The sequence below is a fragment of the Geotrypetes seraphini genome, chromosome 16, assembly GCF_902459505.1.
Source record: "Geotrypetes seraphini chromosome 16, aGeoSer1.1, whole genome shotgun sequence".
NCBI classification, from domain to species: Eukaryota; Metazoa; Chordata; class Amphibia; order Gymnophiona; family Dermophiidae; genus Geotrypetes; species Geotrypetes seraphini.
Window position 1 is genome coordinate 1,316,194 of NC_047099.1, and position 14,966 is coordinate 1,331,159.

Sequence of the window (14,966 nt, forward strand, 5' to 3'; positions counted from 1 at the left end):
ATACTGGGAAACGCTTTTTACCTATGCGGATGATATCATTATACTGATCGAGATTGATTGAATATTACTAATTTAGCTTTTAAAATAAACCACTGTATTTCTAAACTTCAAGCTTGGGCTATGTCAGTCCAGATAAAGTTAAATGCAGCCAAAACTAAACTTTTGTGGTTAGGCCCAAGACTGGACTGCCTTCCTTCCACCGTAGTTCTGGATTCTGGGGCCTTCCTGCAAATTGAGTTCTCTTCTAAGATTTTGAGAATCCTTTTCAACTCCTCTTACTTTTAAGGATCAAATAAATTCTCTGGTTAAGAAATGCTTTTTCAGTTTACGAATGCTGAGGAAGATCAACGTCATTTTTCTGTCCTGATCCAATCAATTATACTATCTCAGCTAGATTACTGCAATGCTATTTATCTTGGCACCACAAAGATCTGTCTCCAAAGTTTACAACTGATTCAGAATACCGCTGCGAAGTTGATTTATGGAAAAAGCTTTTGAAAGGGGATAGATTCCATACAAACGTAAGGAAATTTTTCTTCACCCAGAAAGTGGTAGAAAACTGGAACGCTCTTCCGGAGTCTGTTGTAGGGGAAAACACCCTCCAGGGTTTCAAGACCAAGTTGGACAAGTTCATGCTAAACTGGTGAGACTGGACTCATTTGGAGCACTGGGGCCACCACGTGAGCGGATGGACCATTGGTCTGACCCAGCAGCGGCAATTCTTATGTTCTTATGTTCATTGGCTCCCGGTTCATCTCAGGATTCAATCTAAATGTGTATGCCTTACTTTTAAAATTTTATATGGGATTTTATTCCTCTTGTTCCTCTGCTATGGAACATTTATAGATTTTCCTATGCTAGAGGCATTCAACAATTTAAACTTTCCCTTCCTTCTAGGACAGTGGTTCCCAACCCTCTCCTGGAGGACCCCCAGGCCAATCGGGTTTTCAGGATAGCCCTAATGAATATGCATGAGAGAGCTCTGCATATAATGGAGGTTCCAGACATGCAAATCTGCTCCATGCATATTCATTAGGGCTATCCTGAAAATCTGACTGGCCTGGTGGTCCTCCAGGACAGGGTTGGGAACCACTGTTCTAGGAAAGGTGTTAAAGGAGTCAAGAACTTTAACTTTTAAATTTTCTCAATTATGGAATGAACTCCCTTTAACTTTGAGATGCCCTCGTCCTTTCCAATGCTTCCACAGATCATTAAAAACATTTTGAAAATTAATCTCCTGCAATTTTAGCATTGTTTTTCATTATTGTTAAGCTTCCTCTGGTTGATGGCCCGGTATATAAAGCTGAGTTTTAGTTTAATCTCCAGAGCTATCACTCTCTCCCCTGAGGGGCTACAGTCTCCAGCACTGTCAGTCCCTCCTCCTGCCTGGTTACTTGGGTGGGGTGTTACTGTACACTTGCTCACTCACGCGCTTGATGTAGTCGGAAATGTTTTTTAGATGTGTAGGTGGGAGGGCTGTGAACGGAGATCCTGAGACACACAGAAGTCCTCAGTCTCTGCCAAGAGAATGACAAAATTGCGGTTAGAGTGTCCCAAGAATATGAACCTGGTCAATGGAAGGTGCTGCCAGATGTGTCCTGCGGGTAAGATGGCTAACGAATGCCTTACACAAGCAGTGGCCAGTGTAGGATATGCAGGATAGTCACATGGGATTTAAACACTTCAGAGACACATAAGCACGAATGGATGTACACACCACATGCCTAGATATTTGGAGGAAATGAGGCCAGGATGCAGGAGAGAGAAGAGAAAGAGTCAAAGAAGGCAAAAAGGGGAAGTAAAAATAAAAGAAGGGAGATGGAGAGTCTTTTGTCACACACTCAGTACATGTGTATGTGTCTGACATGGCTGAGGAAAGAAGAGGCAAAAACCAGAGCGCAGCCTAGTCACACAGCAGGGTGAGGGGTGCCTAGACGATCGGATCAGTACAGCAGGCTGATGGTCACTGGAATGATCAAAAGGCCCTCAGGGGAAACAGGTGTTGACGAGATCTTCTATGCTCAGTAGAGAATAAATATGAATCTGCTTTGGAACGACATCATCTGTCTGGCAGCTGTAGATGTCTGTTCCAGTGCAGAGAGAGAACTGGGCAGACTGGAGAAACTGGTAATTTTGCCAGCTAGATCTGTAGCCACACGCAAGCTGAGATCTGGGAACTGGGTTGAAGCCTTCCCTTGCAGTACCGAGGTTCAGGAACATATGTTGGTCAGCTACATTTCTTTGTACTTCAGGGGGAGAAGGGAAACAGTACTGTAAATCTGTCATCTCCATGGATTTAGAGGCTCATTCTAGGGTAAACTGGCTAGATCCAACTGGATCGATTTTATAAAGACTAGGTGGCACTTTTAAAACCAATAGGAGGAAATATTTTTCACTCTGGATTGGAATGCATTGCCAGAGGATGTGCTACGAGTGGTTAATGTAGTTGGTTTTAAAAAAGATTTGGACAAGTTCCTGGAGGAAAAGTCCACAAACTGTTGTTGAGACAGATATGGTACGGTAGCATGGAATGCTACTGCTCTTTGGGTTTTTGCCAGGTACTTGTGACTTGGATTGGCCTCTGTGAAGATGGGCTACTGGGTTAGATGGACCCAGGAAGGCTGTTCTTAAATATCTCTCACAGTGTGTCATAGTATATGCCTATCTGAGGATATCCATGCAGTCAACTGCAAGTCTGTGATGATGGGACCCCTCCTCAGCCCCTCAATGATGCATTTTTCATTTCAGGAAATCACAAGCTGAAAGACTGCACAGACTCTGCAAAAACCGAATGTGAACTCTGCGAAAAAGGAACCTTCATGGAGCATGAGAACTCCCTCGCCAAATGCCAGCCCTGTTCACACTGCAGAGGTCAGTAACTGGAGCCCCTACTCTGAATCGACCGTTGCTGATCGATGACTTGTTAAGCTGAGCATAAGTGCTGCAGAAGGTGGTAAGTGCAGTGAGAGGGGCAGAAAGGAAGAGAGAGATTCAGTGTTCAACACTGTTGAATTGGTGCTCCTGGAAACAATCTGACCTTGAGACGTGCAGTAGCTTTGACCCCTGACACGGGCTTTTAGTTGGAAAACGGGCCAGATAGACTCCCTTTCCTTATCGTCTTCTCATGGCCCACTGGTTTTTGTTTTGCAGGCATACACCTCATTGAGGCCTCTCCCTGTAATCAGACACATGATGCCCTGTGCCAATGTTCGGAGGGCTTCTACTGTTCCCTGAGAAACAGGGGTGCCTGTGAATTCTGCTTGCACGTGTCTTCCTGTCCTCTTGGCTTTGGGGTGCTGAGAAGGGGTGAGTGAAATCAATGAATTATATTGAACTACTAATGCAGATAAAAGGATTTGAATGTGTGTGAGTACGCGTGAGAGTCTCAGTACTGGAATAACAGGGGTGCGGCAGGATATTGATGGAATCAGATGTGATAATTTCTCCTTGCTTTCTAGCAACCTCCTGGGATGACACTGTGTGTGAAATCTGCCAAAATGGGACTTTCTCGAATGTCAGTGACACCTCTTCCCCCTGCCTGAATCACACAAAGTTAGTAACAAAATATTATATCTATTTTACATTGAATAATTCTTCAGACAAAGAATCTGTCAAGGTTCCTCTTCTTCACTAGACAGTTCACAGGACACAGGAATGCACCAACACGAGATCTTTAAAAAACAGTGTCGTGCAGACGTACAAATAGGATTCATAGTCTTATGTGTGATTAATATTCTTCCAGATGCCCAGAACTTGGACTAGTGCTGACGCTTCATGGAACAAACGTCACAGACAGTGTGTGTGCTACACCCTCAGCAACCTTGTGTAAGAGCTCTTCCTCACTTCATGATCTGCTTCCTTTCTGGTCCCCTCTTCTCCCTCATCTCTCACTAGCTTCTCCTCTCCTTGTCTCACAGCTCCATATTCCTTTTCATGTTATCTGTGTCTTTCTCCCTGCCTCCTTATCATTTTGTCTCGTTCTCTCGGTCTCATTTTCTCCCCTCTACATTTCCTTCCTAACTTCTTCTTGCTTTTTCCTTTAGAATATTAGCACCAGAGTCTGTTCCCAGGGGTCCTATATTACTGCTAGATGTGGAAACTCTAGGTTCGATATGCTGCCCTGTGCTCTGTGTAATGACTGCTTTCTATCCAATGGTTTATTTCCCAGCAGCAACCTCTTGGTGTCTTTTGCTGACTCTATCTCTGCCTCTGGTGATCATCAGTCTTATCATTCTGCTGTGGAGACATTGCGGCAAAAAACGTGAGTTCTGCTCAGACTATCATCAAGAGGGACATAGAGGGAGTCCCTGGATACAAACATTACAACCTAGGAAAAGGAGAATGACATAGTGACAGAGCTAGGGATTAGAACGGAGGCTTAAGGAAGTCTAGTCACTCTAGTCACTGTGATATTTGCAGACAGATTTATAACATAATGGAAAACAGACTAAAAGGGCAAGAAATGCAGAGCATATAAAGCTACAGATCAGTGAATGCTGAATAAAACCATTATGAGCAACTGCAGGAAAAAAAAAAAGAATTTCCGTGACCCATCCATTGAAAGCTTTTAATAGCATTCTATCCTCTTGGATAAGGATCTCAAGCTTACCATGACAATATAGCAAACTAAACTCTATCTGAACTGTCCAGATGGACCATTTCTTATTTCTAACGTTAAGATTTCAGAGGCTCCCTGTCACCACTTTTATTTTGTATGGTAATAAATCCACTGTTGGAAATTAATTGAGTTTGATTTTGTTCTTAATCTCAGAGACCTAGATAAGAACATGAGTTGCTATACTGGGACAGACCAAAGGTCCACCAGGCCCAGTATCCCGTTTCCAACTTGGCCAACCCAGGTTACAAGATCCCAAAGAGATTTTCCCAAGTCCATCTTAATAATGGCTTATGGACTTTTAGGAAATTACCTTGCTAAGCTAAATGGCCTTCAGATGTGCCAGGTCTACTGATGCCAGGCTAAGCTAGTTTTCTATATTGAAATCTGGGTGCCCAGATGCGATTATAGAATAGTTTCTCACTGCATGGCATTGGGGCACCTAAGAGAAAGTGCCATCTAGGTGTAGAACAGAAAGTTTTAGGCTTACTTAACAGCATCAACGGACATAAATACACAAAAAATGCTGAAGCATGAAAGGAAAAGATGGTTGGTCTCTATCCTTAAACCTGGACAAGTGTTCCAACAAGCAGAAAGATTGAATGATGGTCCACCAGGATATGGAGGGGAAAGAAACTCTTTAAAGAATTGGACCAGCAAACAAGGAAAAACAAGTGAGCCAAGCACAAGTTCATCCAGAAATGAAAAGCAGATCAAAGCCAGACACAGAAACTTCAACATGAGATGTTGATAACTCGTATATAACAACACAAAATAGTCACAGGCAGCAGAGAAACTGCATAAATGAACCCAAACTGACTTACAATGCATTTCGAAAAGCAATCAAAACCACCCTATTCGACAAATTCATTGACCAAAACAGACCACCCTCAAACCAAAACAAACCCCCATAAAGGCTATTCAGTCTCTCAGGAAGCTCCAATTTTTCATGTATCCTTTACCCATGGAACTTAAATTAGTATGTAACTTGTTTATGTAACTTTTCTATTTTAGGCTCCTCATTATTCGCTGACTGTCCAGCCTTCTTTCAATGTGAACCGCCTAGAAGTCGCCTGACTATGGCGGTATAGAAAAATAAAGTTATTATTATTATTATAGAAAGAAAGCACGTAAGCAGACAAGTGCAGATTTTGCAGCCCTGAGCTGGAAATTGTCATTGGATATTTTTATTTTTATTTATTCCATTTTCTCTACCGTTCTCCCAGGGGAGCTCAGAATGGTTTACATGAACTTATTCAGGTACTCTATCTATCTAACGTACCTAATGTCCAATCCAGTCTAATCCTTGGTTTTCTATACCGATTCATCCCTTACAAAAAGGGCTGGACTCGGTTAAGAAGATTTCCTAAATTCAGCTAGAGAATGAGATGATTCGATTCAAAATGATCTTGGAAGCGAAGAATCAACCAGAGATTTTTCCCAAAAGTTGTCAAATGAGAAACTAACCTGGTCTCCGAAGGAAGCTCATTCCACATTTTTGGAAAGCCAAGTTTATATTTCGGAGTATTTCTTGAATGAGATGGAAAAGAAGAATTGAAAAAGACAGGAATTAAGAGGGAGAAAATCCCATCCAAAATTGTAAAAATCACACAAGTACGTTTGAATTGAATTCTCCAAAACACAGGAAGCCAATGAAGTCAAGGGGTCACAGGATCGTATTTGTGCTTCCCAAATATCAATTTTGCAGCAGTATTCTGAAGAAGTTGCAACCTTTTCAGGCCTGTGCACAGAAGAGCCCGAGAAGCAGGGTTTCCATATGGCTCCAGAAAAAGGAGGACAGATTGAGACATCCGGGTTTTACTGCCATTGCTTTCAGTGGAAGTAAAACCCGGATGTCTTAATCCATCCTCCTTTTTCTGGAGCCATGTGGTAACCCTAACAAGAAGGTCCCATGTTTCTTCCACTTGAGACTGTATAAACATTATAACATTGCTGTACCCGGAAAACAACTAGTATTGTAGAGAATGAAGACACTGCGATTACCCGAGACGTTCACATTCCTTCTGATAATGCCAGAGCTGGTGATTAGAGCTCAGGCAAAGGGAGATAAAGTGATTTACCCCCCCCCCCAAATCATGTGCAGAGTCAGTGACAGAGGCGGGGATTAGAGCTGAGGTACGGGAGATACAATGAGGGCTTCAGTCAGTGCTATGTGATCCTGATTCATCCTCTTCCATTCTTTAGGCTCTACGCTGAGACTGCAGACCCCGGGGACTCTAAAGATGGTGAGTCTGAGCAGCAACTCACTGGCAGGAACCTTTTACTGCATTAGGCCTTATCTGGTGTAGACTGGGGCTCCCAGCACTGCTGTTTACAAATACTTGGTAAAGATTCAGAGACGCTTTCATGACGTTTGTGACGTGACTCTTTCCATTGTTTGATATTCTCCTCCTGTTAGCTCTGAACCTTAGTTTGGCACGGGCCTAGCAGTGGTTTCATGTCTCCACCCATGCATACTTCCTCTGTATGTAGACCTCATCTTCCTGTCAGTGGTTAGTGTAAGATGCATCTGTTTCACAGCTAATACAGGCATCTCTGTATACCTATAGAGAATACGAAGCAGATCATCATGACCTGAGACCAAAATCAGCTATAAAGGCTACAAGAAAAAATTCTTTGAGCCCTCCAACAAATCTGCTATTACAATCATTCAACCAACCCTCTTATATCTGAGTGAAGTCTGAGATAGAGAGATGGGGAACAAGCGCAATAGGATCCTGTACAATAGTACACCACAGAATTCCCTCATAGGAGCTCAGTTGTCCTTGGGTTTGAGGAAAGATGGTTGCTTTTAGCCCATCCTTGAATTGCCGTTGAACAGGTGCTGAAAAGGGGTCATCCATCTAGAGGTAGAACCAAGTATCTGTACGGGAGACATTCTATGACATATCCTGTAAAACTATTTTCCTGCTCGACATCCAAATGGAACCCTCTCTTGACAAATTCAGATCCAAAATTAAAACCTTCCTCTTCAAAGATGACATGAAACGTATTGAGCAGAGAATGATAACCGCTGCTTTAAAACCTTCTCCTACTGCACTCTCCCTCCCAAGTTTTATTTCAAATTTGATAAAACTCTTATAAACATTTCTAAGCGATTTACAATTAAAAGAATCAGGGTAAAAACACGTAAATCATACCAGACCAAAACAAGACAGTCACTAACAGGACCTACAAAGAAGCTGTATTTTCTTTCCTTCTATTCCACTTAGTAGTTGTGGTTATGTCAAACCCCTTTTTCAATTTTATTTAGAATTCTTTAATTTGATTCTGGTTTTATTAACCCTTTTTTTTAAAGTCTACTTCATTACTGTAAACCATTTAGTTGCTCCTTGATAAATGGTATATCAAGTGACGAACAAACTTGGAAACTATCCATAGGGCCCAATCAGCTGAGCAACTGGCTTGAGGTAGACGTTAAACAGAACAGGTGACAGTCTCGATCCTTATGAGACCCTGTAGAGGTGCCACTGAACTAAGCAAGTCCTGTTCCACTGATATTGTGTGTCAATCAGTGGCATAGTGATTGCTGGAGGTGACCAGGGCCCCCTGTACCCTCCTCTCAACACCCCTGCTCCTTCCCCGCCTCCCATGACACACTTGCGCCCTTCCTTCTCCCCATATATCTTTGCCAGCGCAAGGGGCTTCTCTGACCTGCTGCTCATGCTGATGTTGGCTTTTCCTCTGACATCACTTCCTGGCCCTGCGACCCAGGAAGTGATGTCAGAGGGGAGCCAGGCCAGCGCGAGCAGCTGGCCAGAAAAGTTGCTCGCGTCAGCAAAGATTGAAAGAGGAATGGTGGGGAGTAGAAGGGAGAGTGTGAGCGTAGCTTGGGGGGGGGGGGGAGCAGAGAAGTGCTGTCGCCCCCATCAAGACAGTGCCCAGGGTGGTCACCACTGGTGTCAAAAGCTTCTGAGATATTCATCAGGACTTAGACTGAGGCAAATCCCATGTCTCGGTTTCTGTAAAGATCATCTAGGAGGGATATAAGGGCCGTTTCTGCTCCATAACTGACGTGGATGTAGCCAATCACTGAGCTGAATGCAGAAGGTTTGCTCTGTAAGTTTTCCTGGAAATGGGTTGATAGATACAGGCTAGTAATGTTTGAACTTGTCCTGGACAAGGCTGTTCTTTAGCAGAAGATGCACTGCTGGCCTTTCCAATGCCGTTGGCAGTTTATTTATGTTATTTTAAAATTTCTATACCGTTTAAAACAAAAACATGATAAAATAAACATACAAACAGTCCTCAGAAATCATGTCTACAAACTGGTACCATGACTTGCATAATAAAGATCATGAAAAGTTCATCAACACTGCCAGAGAAGAAAATGATTGGCTAGAGAAAGACATCTACAAATAAGTGCGTCGCAAGTCATTTGCTAAACATGCCCTTTTCAGGGCAATTTCGTATCTGTTTCCATTGTTTGATATTCGCCTCCTGTTAGCTCTGAACCAGGCCTAGCTGTTGTTTTTAGACTGAGAGTTCATGATTTTTGTGGCCCTTCCATGGGTCCCCTGCTTGCCTCTTGCATTAATGTGAAATTGAATTGAGGTAAAGAGAAGAAGCAGCGGTGTGGTAAGGGTGAACGGCGCCCAGGGCGGTGGCACCCCTCCCCCCCTCCCCCGCGCCCCCCGCCATGCATGCATCTCCTTCCCTTTCCCTGTACCGTTTAAACTTCTCTGGCATGAGCAGCATGCTGCCTACGTCAGTGACGGCTCCCGTTTGATGTCACTTTGTAGGTGCGGGTCCCGGAAGTGACATCAGAGAGAGCACCACAAAGGTATGGGGGCAAGGCAAGGAGAGGAGAAGAGAGGAGCGGGGTGGGGGGGCTGAGAGGAGGGGGGGCTGCTGCCACGCCCTTAGGAAGACCCGGGGTGGAGCTCACCCCCCGAACCTCCACTTACTATGCCACTGAGAGACTTAGGTTGTACACATGGTTCTTTCTACATATGCCAATCTCAGATTATAAGATATTTACAGGTTTTTCTATGATCCTGGGATGAGCCTTCACACAGATGCATTTTCATTTTATCTTTTAAGCACCGGTTGGATAAATACATCTCTGGCTCACAGGACGGCGTAGCCTCTCCAAGATCACTGTTCTCTTCAAACAAGGTCCTAGACGGAGAGAACCCCCGAAAAACAAGGTCCAATATATACTGTGGTCCCTTTCTGCAATCCTCGCCAGCATCCTGCAGACATGTAGAGAAATGTAAGAGCACAAGGGGCTGCAGGAGTGGGACCTTCAATACCTAAATGGATCCTAGCACTCTGTATCTAGAACCCGTCCAACATGGATCCTAGCACTCTGTATCTAGAATCCACCCTACATGGATCCTAGCACCCTGTGTCTAGAACTCCCCTTATACAGATCCTAGCACCCTGAGTTTAGAACTCACCCCACATGGATGCTAGTATCCTGTACCCTGAGTCCACCCTACATAGTTCTTTGCATTCTGAATCTAAGATGTAGAATCCCAGCATCCTGTACTTTGACTAATTTCCACATGGTTTTCTTTTTCTCTCAGGCTCTGCAGGGATTCCAACTGCCGCAGTCCTTCCTCCTGTTCTACCTATCAAAGTCAAGTGTGTACTTTCTGCAGAAATGGCTCATCTTCCTTGTCCTTCCTCCCAGTCTGAAACCATGGAGGGACCAAGAGGCTGCAGTTCAGAGATGGGAGAAGAAGACGATGTCTGTGACTCATTTTGCATTAGTAAGTGATTTTTGTCAATGAACTGTGCAGACTCACAAACAGGAAACAAAATGAGGGGGAAAATTGCACTGGAATTACAAACAGAGGTAGGGAGACTTCACTGCAAGCCTCAGAAGAATAATGCAAACAGGATAAACATTTTGGAAGCACTTTTCAAACAGCCAGCTTTAAATAAAAAGTAAAAAGACAGAGTTCCATAAAGTAGGGGCCAGATAAGGAAAACAAGGGTGGCATGAATGAGAAGAGGGAATAGTCAAGAAATTCCCTTGGAAGGATGTTAGTGAGCATGTGCGGCTGGAAGGAGAAAGAGTTCAGTGTAATTGGCAGGCCAGTCTTTGTATTGTACAGGATCTTGACAACTGTGTTCCGCAAACATTGCAGATGAGAGAGAGGAACACCTGCCAACAAGGAGTCGCAATAATCTAATCTACGGATGACCAAGGCATCTATTAGGGCTTTTAAGACTGTAGGGCTCCTTTTATAAACAAGTCTTTTCACTTCCGCGTACGCTAATCAGTAGCACCGCTTTGTAAAGGAGCCTGAAGTGTCTAGAGAGCTGGAAAAGATTTCTCCACAAATGCCACAACTTGGAGCCTGAAAGTCAGCTCGCAAACAAACAAGATCCAACATGAAAGGCTAATGCTTTTCATGGACAGGAATGGGCCAGATAAATGTGATCTAAATAGAGCAAGAAAATGATTTTGAGAATCGGATACATCATATTTCAGGGGATTTCATTTCAATTTATGTCTGATGATACAAAAGTGAATTCTTGTTAAAATCTGAATCGATCGTATTCCATTTAGAATATTGACATTGGTTCACAAGGTCCTACACTTTGGCATCCTTAGTTATTTAGCTTCTTGAATTATTCCTTATTCACCTACTTGTATCCTCTGCTCCTTATCATCCCTCATCCATCAAAAACAAAATGGGAAAGAACTAGATGGTCAGTATTTTTTATGGAACTCATTACCATCGCATCTGAGGAGTGGTATAGTGAGGGGCAGTGGCATTCCCCTCCCTTCTCCCCACACCTCTTTAAATCTTAACCAGTGCAAGCAGCTTCTCCCGCCTCCTGCTTGCGCTGGGATTTGTTTTCCCTCTGATGTCACTTCCTGGTCCCGTGACATGGAAGTGATTTCAGAGGGGAGCCAGGCCAGCGCGAGCAACAGGCTGGAAAAGTTGCTGGGGAAGGGAGGGCAGGTGCGTGGCATGGGGGGGTGGAGAGGTGCAAGCACCCCCACCAAGATGGCGCCTGGGATGGTCCGCCCCCCCTTAATACGCCACTGCAGCTCTAAAAACCCATCTCTTTGAACAAGCATTTGCTCTCGACTTGTTCTGTTCTTAATGGAGTTCTATTTTAATTAATTATATGGTGAATCACCTTTATTTGCGCTGCAACAAAAGCGGTATATCAAGTTCAATAAATGATACAAACGTATGTTCTTGCTTAGACTTTGGAAGAATCTGGCCTGTGGAGCCAGAGAGAGATTAACTCAAGATGGAGCTCCGTCAAGGGGAATGGATCTGATATGCCATCTTTCTGTTGTGCAACCCAAGCAGTCTACAAGTATTATATGCAGATATTTTCGCTGTTCCTAGTGGACTCATAATCCAAGTTTTGTATTTGGTGCAATGGAAGGTTACGTTCAGGGTCACAAGGGGCTGTTGTCAAAACTGAACCCAGTTCCTCAGGTTCTCGATAGAGACTAACTGAATATTGACTTCAGTTTTGGCTTTGCCACTGAAACCGGCCTGAAATATGTATTCAGCCTTGTTTCTGTTTCTTACGAAAATGCCTGTACTTTTTTGTAGCTGAAACTGGAACTTACTCTCTAGACATAGCACATGATTGCTACTGGCAGCCATTTTGAGCAAAGACGGTAGGGTCAGGAGCGAGTAGGGATCGCTTCTGCTGCACTAGCCAATACACCGCCAAGGACTCAGAAGCAGGCCTGGGGGACCAGATGTCCGGGAAAACCCAGCCATGTCCTCGTTTTAGAGCAGGGGTGTCAAAGCCCCTCCAGTCGGGTTTTCAGGATTTCCCCAATGAATATGCATGAGATCTATTTGCATGCACTGCTTTCATGGTTTGCTAATAGATCTCATGCATCCCGACTGGATTGCGGCCCTCAAGGAGGGACTTTGACACCCCTGTTTTAGAGGATCGTGCCTGGAGGGTTTTGGAATCCCCTGAGCTTGAGCTGCATCTAGAGGGCCTCTGCACATGTGCAGATGTCAATGCGATGACTTGACATGCAGGCGTGTGATGTCATCGCGTTGACATCCGTGCATGTGGTCCTGAGCTCAGGGAGGTTCATGCGGGGGTGGGACTGGGGGTGGAATGGGGCAGAGCTGGAGGTGGAATGGGAGAGGTTGGGTGGTAAGGGGCGGGGCCAGATGTCTTCTTTTTTTAAAGAGGAAATCTGGCAACCCTTCCTGGGGGTAGCTACCATTCAGGGAGGAGAGAGAGGCAGCAACGACAGCACTATTTAGAATACTGTGTTCAATTCCAGAGGCCGCACCTTCAAAAAGATATAAAAAGGATGCAGTCGGTCCAGAGGAAGGCTACTAAAATGGTGGGTGGTCTTCGTGATAAGGCGTATGGGGACAGACAATCTGTATACTTTGGAGGAATGGCGATTGAGGGGAGATATGATAGAAACGTTTACATACCTACCTAATATAAATATGCATGATCGAACCTCTTTCTTTTGAAAGAAAACTCTGCAATGAGAGGGCATAGGATGAAGTTAAGAGGTGAAAGTCTCCGGAGTAATCTGAGGAAATACTTTTTAACAGAAAGGGTGGTAGATGCATGGAACAGTCTACCGGAAGAGGTGGTAGAAACAGAGACTCTCTGAATTCAAGAGGGCCTGGGATAGGCACGTGGGATCTCTCAGAGAGAGGAAGAGATAATGGTTACTGTGGATGGGCAGACTAGATGGGCCATTTGGCCTTTATCTGGCATCATGTTTCTTTGTTTGGAGGGAGGGGAGGAGGCTGCTATGGTTTGGGGGCAGGACTGATATCAGTTTCAGCTTCAATTATGGCTAAAATTGAGCAGCAAATTTCAGATACTGATTCGGTTTCATATGAAATGCTAGAAAATGGTTTCCATCAACCTGTAGTTCTCAGTCCACTGCACTAACCAATAGGGCTCTTCCTCCACTTCTCTGTGCATGGTAAACGGTATGAGAAGGGGTGCCTGGCTAAAAAAGTTCTCTCTAACTTGAATCTGAATGATCAATAGGGGGTCGCAGAGTGCCAGTAATCTTTCTGATTGACCTCTTTTCCACAGATGGGGCAGAATCACCATTAAGGACTCTGGAAGACAGTTGTCCTATGTCCCTACCGACCCTGACTGCATCTCAAAACTTGACGTGTGACCCTTACCACATGGTCCAGCCAGGGCTAGAGACTGAGGTCAACTCCTGCAGCATTTGGGCTCCTCCCTGTGAACTGAAGAGCCAGGTTCAGGAGAGACACACTGGGGAGAGGTCTGAGACTTCACAACCGGAGGAGGATGAGTGGAAGGAATGAAGACAGTTGCAGGTGTTAGAGCTGACCCGGTCAACTTGAGCCTTTATTTCACCAGCTGCACAAGATCGCAGCCAGAGGGGACAATAGCAGGAAGGCATGTGCCACCTTCTCACCCAGCTCTCAATCCCACCTCTGCCACTATCTCACATGCTGTGATCTTCAGCATGGAGTTATTCTGAGCTGTGACATTTGCAGACCTAACTCTCAATCTCACCTCTGCCACAATCTCTTACTGTATAGACTGTAACTTCTTTGGCAGAGACTTTCTAGTTATTGGTTAATGAAAAGCTATAAAGGGCAAATATTGCAGTGATTCTGTCACTGAGAAAGTGGTTGTGGATTTATTTTGATACATTTTTGGACCTGGCTGGAGCCTTAGGCTGACATTGCAGAGTGCCGCTTGGTATAATTAATTTTAATTTAATTTAATTCTTATAAACCGCTAATAACTGTGAGGTTTCTAAGCGGTTTACAAAAATGAATGCATTAAAAGATACAATAAATAAGATAGTTCCTTGGAAATTCCCTAACTGTCCCAAAGGCTCATAATCTAACTAAAGTACCTGAAGAGACCTCTGTAATAGTCCTACTTGCACAAACATATCCTCCAGGTAGCGCTGGGAAGTGTTTTCTGGTTTTCTCTCAGTCACAACTGGACAAAGAGGTGTGGGGAGAGGGGACATAGGAAGGTACCTCTTAAAATCTCCAAGAGATGGTGTGTGCAGAGGCAGAAAAGCGTTTCAGAGTGAAACCAAGGTCCTTTGAGTCCTGCATCCTGTTTCCAACAAAGTGTAGTTACTTACCTGTAACGTAGGTTCTCCGTGGACAGCAGGATAGTCAGCCACACAACCCACCCGCCTCCCCATACGGCCGACCTGGCCACAGCTAGGAACATCCTGGGGATTAGGGGGAAGCAGGGGGAAATGGGTAGGGCTCGGGCATGCCCAGGGGGGCCCGGGCACTGCACGTGCTCAGAGGAAAAAAAAAAAAAATCTCTCTGAGCTATTGGAGAGCTTATCCGCAAATTGGGAGGTGTTGGGACAACACCCATATCACGGAGAACCTAC

General features: G+C 44.4%; 1 protein-coding gene across 2 annotated transcripts; it reads left to right on the forward strand.

Annotated features, from left to right (window-relative positions):
• Positions 1-1,480: 1,480 nt before the first annotated feature.
• LOC117350687 (tumor necrosis factor receptor superfamily member 3-like) lies at positions 1,481-14,325 on the forward strand. 2 transcript variants are annotated; one of them, XM_033925176.1, is made up of 10 exons: positions 1,481-1,604; positions 2,749-2,871; positions 3,151-3,306; positions 3,459-3,552; positions 3,743-3,825; positions 4,169-4,261; positions 6,821-6,861; positions 9,680-9,851; positions 10,168-10,353; positions 13,658-14,325. In XM_033925176.1, the coding sequence occupies exons 1-10, from the start codon at positions 1,529-1,531 to the stop codon at positions 13,897-13,899; spliced, it is 1,266 nt and encodes a 421-aa protein (XP_033781067.1). In that variant the 5' UTR covers positions 1,481-1,528; the 3' UTR covers positions 13,900-14,325. The 2 variants fall into 2 exon arrangements, with proteins under 2 accessions (XP_033781067.1, XP_033781068.1); XM_033925177.1 differs by having other exon boundaries at positions 4,172-4,261.
• The last annotated feature ends 641 nt before the right edge of the window (positions 14,326-14,966 follow it).

Excerpts from the sequence above, each read along its gene's own strand:
- LOC117350687 (XM_033925176.1), top strand. The coding sequence starts at position 1,529 with ATGACAAAATTGCGGTTAGAGTGTCCCAAGAATATGAACCTGGTCAAT. Across the intron at positions 4,262-6,820 it reads GAGACATTGCGGCAAAAAAC|GCTCTACGCTGAGACTGCAG; the intron begins GTGAGTTCTGCT and ends TCCATTCTTTAG. Across the intron at positions 10,354-13,657 it reads CTGTGACTCATTTTGCATTA|ATGGGGCAGAATCACCATTA; the intron begins GTAAGTGATTTT and ends TCTTTTCCACAG.